At 40.9% G+C, this 8,955-nt stretch overlaps 1 protein-coding gene across 1 annotated transcript; it reads right to left on the bottom strand.

Annotated features, from left to right (window-relative positions):
• Nucleotides 1–602: 602 nt before the first annotated feature.
• Nucleotides 603–4,470, bottom strand: LOC145085789 (WD repeat-containing protein PCN-like). Its single transcript, XM_079023823.1, has 11 exons — nucleotides 4,230–4,470; nucleotides 3,993–4,136; nucleotides 3,323–3,614; nucleotides 3,170–3,233; nucleotides 2,983–3,096; nucleotides 2,747–2,909; nucleotides 2,487–2,625; nucleotides 1,861–2,414; nucleotides 1,547–1,728; nucleotides 1,196–1,456; nucleotides 603–1,115 (listed from the first exon to the last, which is right to left on the bottom strand). The coding sequence occupies exons 1-11, from the start codon at nucleotides 4,395–4,397 to the stop codon at nucleotides 836–838; spliced, it is 2,361 nt and encodes a 786-aa protein (XP_078879949.1). The 5' UTR covers nucleotides 4,398–4,470; the 3' UTR covers nucleotides 603–835.
• Nucleotides 4,471–8,955: the final 4,485 nt, after the last annotated feature.

Here is an 8,955-nt window from a genome sequence, read left to right as displayed (position 1 = left end):
GGTCAGTAGCGGTGTCGATGATGGCAACGGTGGTGGTGGTGGCAACGACAATGATAACAGGCAATGGTGGTGGCAGCCGAAATTGTGACAGAGATGGTGATGGTGGCAGCGATACTGCTGATGGGGTACTGGTGATGGTAAGTTTGTAATTTTATAAAATGAAAATTTTTCATTTTCCATGAAATATTTGGAAAAATAGACAAACTAAATATGTTTTCAAAATTTTGATTTTTCTTGAGAAATTTTTTCGGAAAACAACCCATTTTCCGCAACTAAACACAACATAACAGTTTTTTGAAAAGTAGTTTCGGTCATGAAACTTTGAGTATTCATAAATGCTCTTGTTATTTCCAATAAGATGACTTGGTAAAAGATCGCTTCTTCCAAAGCACTTCCCATTTGTTCGGCTCGCAACAATCCAATTAGTCCTCCGGCCGGAAGACATTAATAAATGTCATTAAAACATTTTTATCTAAAATCAAATAGCTTGTTGATGAGTTCGCTAGGTCCGTGATTATCACGGCCCGATTAAGTTTCATATATATATATGAAGTAAAGAAGAATATGGATAACCCAGCAGTAATCAGAAAAAGAAACCCATCTAATGAAAAAGCCAATGTACATTAAAAAGAATTTTACTATCAAAGGCAACAAGATTTAAGCAATACATTCATTACACAACATGATTGACCATATGGAATAAAGCGATCAAAATTGAACTCTGCTCCTCTACCTAACCAATTGTAGTAGCAGTAGTAGTGGTGGTAGTTACCTACACCTACTCCTACCCTCCATTTGTTTTGTCTGTCATTAAAGAGTGGGTTTGGGGTTTGGTTTATGTCCCGTATATATGTCTGTGAACTGGCTGGGCATCAAAATTGTTAACAACTTCCAACCATGGTTTGTCTACGACCAATACAGAACCTTTTGAAAGATGGCCAACATATAAAACCGGTTCTCTAAAGGCACAAAATTCAAAATTCTTCCTACCACCCTTTTTACCTTCTAACTCATGCAGCTTACGTTTTAATAACTTCTTCTTTAATGTTATTGCTTTCTCATCAGGATCTTCATCACACCCGACCGGCATCCCAAAGTCAATCAAGCACATTGCCCTACAAAGCAAACCATTAAACAAAAACAATCAGCAAACACTCTCAAAGTCTGAATAATAGGTTAGAAAAAAAAATGAAACCTGGCACTGTAAATGATGACAGTTGATGAATTTGAAGATGGCGGAAATGTGAGCCCAATAACCTCTCCAGGAAAGTCCTGATATCTTCGAGGCAACATAAATGTGTTGTGTCTAGACCATTCCCCTAGTTTCTTAGCCTCCACATCAAAAACATAGGCTTGGTTTGAAGATGTAGAGATTATTAGCACATTGCTATTTCCAGGACTAAACCCTGCAGCTGTAACAGAGGCACCATCCAATCTTGCAATGAACCAGTGTTGCCTGCTCTCCACAAACAGACAAACAAAATTACATCAGATTAGCCCTACATACATCATACACTAGCTAGAGCCTAGAGTAGTAGATTATTACCTCTGTGTCTCTAGATTGAATATATACACATCTCCAAAACAGTTGACTGCAGCTAGCCACTGTCCATCCAAACTAGTAAACATTTTTGTAATTGGAGGCTGAGTAGGTGGTAATTCTGAATCTGACTCCTTACAACATGGGGTGAATCGATGACTTAATTTCTGGCTTCCAACATCTACAACCTGAAAAGAAATATATTATATATATATATATATATATATATATATATATATATATATATATATATATATACATATCATTCTCATGAGTCATGACATAACTCAACAGTTGAGAGAAACAGAAGGATTGCTTACATATATCATTCTGTCATGTCCTGATATCATTAACCGAGAAGAATCACAAGTAAATATCATGGAATGGGCAAAAGGTATGCATGGTGGGAGTTTCCTTTTACTTATGGACCACCCTCCCTCCTCCTTTCTCATCAGCTCAAATAGGCAAGGTCTCACATGATCTGAATACGCAAAAAATCTCCCTGAAGAGGACATGGAGCTGCAAATGATCTTCCTCTTGCTCTTGCTCTTTACTCGAGCCACCATATCAGTAGTTGAAACAGCGTCTCCTCTTTTCACATCAACCGTAAAGATATCCAACCACTTTGAAGCCTGGACCAGAAGCATATTACTACTGCACACCAACTGAATGGCTGGTCTTTGTGGTGCAGGACAGATATCATGTGGACCGAATTTGGTGAACTCGTTGGCTGAATATGCAAAAAGCTTTGTGTCGTCTCCAGCTGATATAAGCATGGGAATGCCCATATGAGCCCACTTATTGTAGCTCATGCTCAAGTCAACACCAGTGCCATGCCCTCTTTTTACCTTTTCTTCACCCGACACCAATAAATCTGTTGTAACACAAGTCCTTCCTTATTAAATAATTAATTGGAAACAAAATTCCCTGAGAAGCATACGCATACCTTCGCGGCTTATGGGTACAGCAACAACCAAGGCTCTCACATCATGTGTATGGGCTCTCACATAACCAACATACACCCACTTGCACTTCTTTTTTATTGCTTCACAAGACTTGTCACCAGAGGCCTTATATAAGATAACCTGAAACATAAATATAAATATATATATATATATATATATATATATATATATATATATATATATATATCATACAACATCCAACCAAGTACAATTTAAAATTAAATTAGTATTCAGGTAGTACCTGACCGTCTGATCCAGCTGAGAACACCCTGCTATGACTAGGACTAGCAGCCAAAGCATTCACATCCCCCTTATGACAAGAATGTGCTTGCAACAGAGTACCATGTGAACTCTCCCAAAACTGAACGCTGCCACTGCTGTCCCCACTCACAAGGGTCCCACACCTGAAACCACATTCAAACTGCTAATAAGCTCAAACACACACACACACACACACAAACCCAAATCCCCAATTACCTCAGAGCAAGCAAAGACCATATGCAAAGTTCAGACCCACCGCCTAACCCCCCAAGACCAACAGTGATTCTGTATACTTCATGAGACGATTTAGCATCCCAGCATCTTATGAACCTGAATGAAATTCCCACTCAAACTTTTATTTAATAACATATTTACTAGATTATAACTAAAGAAATGCACATACCCATCACTACTCCCTGAATATATCCTTCTTGCATCTGGACTCCAAGTGACGCTTAATACACGCCCTGCACAACAAACAACAAATGAAATTAATAACCAACCATGAATGAATGAAAAGTAGCAATAGGAACAGGAGTGAGCCATGCTATCTCACCACTGACCCTTGGCAGCGATTTATGGTAAGTGACCTCATCTGAGTCTGATATATCATATAAACGCACACATCCGTCGTCACAGGCAATTGCTATACATGCATTCCCGGTAATCGGCTCTTCATATAACTCAACCGAATCACCTTCCACTTCACTGTCGCTCGTCACATCACCATCACCATCACCAATAGCTGCGTGTCCATTCTCTAGATAACCCAAATCCTGTTTTGTATTATTACACATAGGATGAGTAGCCATCTGCCAAATGGAAACACCAATAGGATCCACCACAACCTGCACAGATCAGATAAACTACACCTTAAATAAGACCTTAGGACCAGACTAAACAAGTAACAAGACTCTCGACTCCAAAATAATAATTACAAACGACTGCTTGCTTGATAACTTTTTATGTGATATGTCATTTTAACTATGTCAATGCATGAGTCTCAAAGCTCCACAAATTATTATTGTGGAAGGTCGTTAAAAGTAACATAATTATCAACCATTTAACAGCTGCATTACAAAAACTGGTTTAGCCATCACCTTCCAATCAGTTCTTCGGTCAATAATTTACCCATGTTAGCAGCAGAAATGACCATTTAATCTCTTCATGGCACTAAATAAGGTTTTATATTAACAGCGTCAAAATTCATATGTATACAGACAAACCTTCTGTGTCAAGTTGTCCAAGTCCCACTCAGATATTGATCCATCAATGCTTGATGACAACAACCTGCCAGCCGCTAAGCCACAGGAACCCGAACTACACCATACGAGCGAAGACACTCTCAGATTTGGGTCACCGTGTATCGTCTACAACAACGAAACAAATTCAAAATCCTAATTCCGTAGCGATAACAGGTATATGAATAATAAGAAGAGGAAGAAGACCAGCAATGACCATACCAGTTGGCAGTGCCAACCAACGGCGCCAGGGGATACCAGCCATATCTCAAGGGAGCCATCTTCCCTAGCGGCAGCGACCTGAGATTCGTCCACGCTGGTGGCTAGAGCGACTATCGGGGAAGGTTTCCATTCGACTGAGCTACTACGACATTTGTAGAACTCGAGCATCTCCGCCGTTTTCCTTGAACCCTAATCTCTCTGGAGAAAACGACGGTATCGTTCGACGAGGGTATATTAAGCAGTCAGGGTAAATCAGGGCAACGTTCATAATACCTTCCTCGCTCAACTATTATAAAACTAACCTCGAGTCCTCCAACTTTGAAATTTGACTACGGCAACAACACTTATGGAGCCGTCTGGTTTCCAAAGATACACGGAGATGTCTAACCATTTTGGCAAAGTTTGTTGCGTCCACTCCTTTCATGTTCCTAGTTAAACCTGACAACGGGATCTGTCCAATTGCAGTAGGCACTATACGGAGACGTCTGGTTTCCAAGATTGTCATGAAAGGTGTGGGTAAAGAAATGGTCAAGTATCTTAATGATTTTCAGTTCATGGTTGGTGTGTTCGGCGGTGCTGAGGTTGTGTTACACAGTGCCAATAGAGTGTTGAGTGAACACCATGCTAATGGGTCTCTTGTAATGTTGATTGTGGATTTCTTGAATGCCTTTAACATGGTGGATAGATCAGCATTGCTCCACGAGGTTAAGAAGATGTGTCCTTCCATTTCTTTGTGGGTGCATTTCTTGTACAGGCAAGCAACGAGACTTCATATCGGAGACCAACATATATGGTCTGCCACTGGGGTGCAGCAAGGCAACCCTTTGGGCCCTCTTTTTTTTGTGCTCGTTTTACACCCGTTTGTGCACAAGATTAGAGACAATTGTAAGTTCCTTCTCCATGCTTGGTATCTAGATGATATGATTGTCATTGGGGATTCAGAGGAGGTGGCTAGAGTTGTAACATCCCGATTTCTCGATATCGGTTTAAAGCTCCAATGGTCAAGATTTAAAGGCGACTTGACGAGTTGATAGGCCAACTCGTCGAGTAGAGACCAAAGCAGCCGCGTGGGTTTTAGACCCTACTCGACGAGTTGGAGGACCAGACTCGACGAGTAGGTGCTGGAAAGTGAAAACCCTAAATTTTTAGGGTTTGCACCCTATTTAAAGGTCCTTAACTTTCCTCCTCAACCTCCCTTGTCACCTTCATGTCCATAGAAACCCTAATAGCTAACTAGCCTCCAATTTTGAGTATGTGAGACCAAAAGAGAGTGCATCGGAGCATTTCTTGAGGAGTTAAGAGCTTGGAACAAGGAAGAGCTTGTAGATCCAGCCTTTCCAATGTCGTAGCAATAATATTGAGGTATAAAGCTATCACCTTTACATTTCATTGCTTAGATCTCCCTTTTTAGTATAAGAAATGGTCATTTCTAGGGTAAGATGGGGGTCACACTTGGGTTTGAGCTTGTCACAAGGGCATAGTTTCAGATCTTGAATTCCCAAGGCCTTATGGACATAAAGCCTCAAGCTTTATGAAGCTTTAGCCCTTCTCCATGTCCAAAACCTTCTCCTAATGCTATTTATGAGTGTTTTAGCTTCATAAACCCTTGCATGCACGTAAAGCTAGCAACTTTACATGATAACAACATCCTAGGAGCATAGATTTACTGTTTGGAACGTTGGAACAACTTAAAATCGACTGAATAAGTGATGGACTGAATGGGACTCGACGAGTTGCTTGGTCAACTCGATGAGTCGGTTGAAGATGGCCCGTATTTAGTTTTGAATGGACCCGGAGAGTCAGTAAGAAGACTCGACGAGTCAGTTAGGGTTCTTCCCGACATTTGGACATGCATGAACTCAGCGAGTTGCAAGGAAACTCGACAATTCGGCGGGGGATATCACGACTTCTCGAGTTCAGGAAGGACTCGACGAGTCGGTGAACTGCACTCGACGAGTTGGGTCAACATGGATTATTGACCTTGACCATTGACTTGGACTTTGCCCAAGGGTTGACTAGTTGACTTCTGGGGGCATTTTGGGAAATTGGAAATTTATAGATATGGTTCAATGATGAATATAGGTAGTGGAGTTTGTGACGGTGACCTGAGAGTTGAGCTTATCACTTCAACGCGTCAGTTGTGAGGTGAGTTATCCTCACTATATCTAATGGGTCTAAGGCACCAATTTCGGTCCTTGTCGGATTTGTATTCGGGTTTATTACATGATATGCTTTTTGGTTTGCATCCTGGTAGTTAGGATGGTGATATGCTTAGTGACCTGGTTAGGTCTGTATCCAGGTAATAGGATGTTGCTATGATTAGTGATCTGTTATATCGTCTTAACTATTATATATGCTAGTGTATGATATGTAGCGCACATGTTTGTTGATTGGGGGTTGGGTTGAGGTGGTCCTGCTTTGTGTTGAAGGCCAACATACCCAGGGCGGTCCGGATAAACTAAAAGCCCTGCAAAGGGGATTAGTTAGGTCGAAGGCCCAGCGAGCGGTCCGGATAGGCTGTAGGCCCTGCGAGGCGGTCCAGACGTGTCGAAGGCTCGGAGAGCGGTCCAGATAGGCTGAAGGTCTGTGAGGCGGTCCAGTCAGGCTGAATGCTCATTATGCATGTTGTTGTTTATAAGCTTATATGATATGGTTATATATGTATGGCGTTGGTATTTTGGGGGTAACTCACTAAGACTTCGAGCTTACATTTATCGTTTGTTTTTAGGTACGTCGGATGATCGTGGAAAGGCGAAGGCGTGACCGTACACTTCCTCGATTTATGATTATGATTTCTGGGAACTCTGATATGATACTATTTTGAAAACGAATTGTAATAACTTAATGTTTTTAAATGTTTTAAAAAAGTTCAAATTTGACATGCTTTTTATGGATGTTACAAAAGTGTTGAACATTATTCAGTTGCATGGTCTAGGCTTGGATCTTGAGTTGAACATCAAGAAAACAGAGATTTTTTGGCCCTCCTGTGATGGTAGGAAACCTCGTGCCGATTTATTCCCAACGGATATAGGGAGACCTTCTTTGGGGGTGAATCTCCTAGGGGGCTGTTAGCAGAGATGCAAGGTTTATTAGCGGACTAGCCATGAAGAGAGCGGTCAATGTTGTTGATTTGATGGGTCTTCTTCCACAACTATGTGACCCGCAGAGTGAGCTCATTTTGCTTTGATCATGTATGGGTATTGCAAAAGTTTTCTTTAGTTTAAGGACATGTGTAACATCCCAAAATTCAAGACCAAAAATTTCATTTTAATTAAGTTATTACATCAAACCAACAGTATAAAAACATTCAGAATTATATCTCATGTCAAAACCAAAGTGTCAACAATCAAAACATAGTATCATAAAACCATATCAGAGTGTAGTCCCAAAGATCTAGTGTGCGGAAAACTATAGTGTGATGTGTTGTGATCGAACCGGCTCCTTTCCTTTAAAAACAAAGTACCTGAAACAAAAACTGAAAACCGTAAGCACAAAGCTTAGTGAGTTCCCCCCATCATACCATATACCATACAAATCACATATTCCCATGCATATCTGGGTGCCCGGCCTACCCTGTCAGGCATATCTGGGTGCCTGACCTACCCTGCTGAGCATATTGGGGTGCTCAACCTACCCCACTATCAGGCATATCTGGGTGCCCGACCTACCCTCCGGTGTGTCTCAACCGGTTACAGGGACTATTTCACCCCTACCACTACCACATAATAACATAACATACTGTCTAGCATAGTTGGGTATTGAACTACCCTTTTTGGCCCTATCGACCGACAACCGGGGACTATTCCCCCTACTACCACTATCACATAACGCCATATCATACTAACACATAAAACATATCAGATAGTAGCAAACCTAGATAATTATCACAAAGACAATCATCTATCAAACAACTCCTACTGATGAGCCGACATGGTAGCCTTAGACCCATTTATACTGGAAGGTAACTCACCTCACACTGTTGAAGTCCCGCAGACCCAACCCCAACTGTTGGATGACAGGTTCCCGCACTGTCAACATCAAAATAACACCCAATTAATAATTGGTTCCAATACATAAACATTAGTCCATGCTTGCGGGTAAAAGACTGCTCTACCCCAATCTTAGCTTGATCCAAGCCCAAGGCCTAATCCAAAGGCCCAACCGTCAACTATGAGTCAAAGCCCAACATTTGGCCCAATTTTCCAAATTGGGCCCAAACCTTTATATGGTCTCACTCTAAGGCCCAACCATTTATTCCAGTCCAACCTTTGACATTATAATGGTCCAATATCATATAATCATTAAGGCCCAAACTATGGCCCAATTTTCCAAATCGGGCCCAACCCCCTACATGGGCCTTATCTTAAGGTCCATTAAATTATGCTCGTCCATTTGCTTGTTCTTGGATGGCCTAATATTGGCCCAATCACCAAAGCCCAATATAAAGACCCAACGCAAGGCCCAAATAAAAATTAGGGTTTCTTACATGAAATGATGATTAGGTAAGTGTTTATACTTAACCCATTAATGACTTAATCCATTAAGCCCAATATTGCTTTAGGTTGATTACAAATTATTATTAATTAATATATTAAGTTTAGTGAATAATTCAAGTGTGGGTCCTGATCAAATTTCCAAAATTAGGGTTTCACATAAAATGACAACTAGGGTTAAGTGTTTCTCACTTAACCCATTAAGGACTCAATCCATTAAGTCCCTCACTCTT

Source organism: Lactuca serriola, chromosome 1 (genome assembly GCF_051521515.1).
Source record: "Lactuca serriola cultivar US96UC23 chromosome 1, Lser_US96UC23_V15, whole genome shotgun sequence".
Classification (NCBI taxonomy): Eukaryota; Viridiplantae; Streptophyta; class Magnoliopsida; order Asterales; family Asteraceae; genus Lactuca; species Lactuca serriola.
Note: the sequence above shows the minus strand (reverse complement) of the source record. Positions and strands in the feature narration are given on the sequence as shown.

Coding starts and splice junctions, on each gene's coding strand:
- LOC145085789 (XM_079023823.1), bottom strand. CDS start 4,397: ATGCTCGAGTTCTACAAATGTCGTAGTAGCTCAGTCGAATGGAAACCT. Junction 3,234..3,322: donor ATCGCTGCCAAGGGTCAGTG/GTGAGATAGCAT, acceptor TTTGTTGTGCAG/GGCGTGTATTAAGCGTCACT. Junction 1,457..1,546: donor TTCAATCTAGAGACACAGAG/GTAATAATCTAC, acceptor TGTGGAGAGCAG/GCAACACTGGTTCATTGCAA.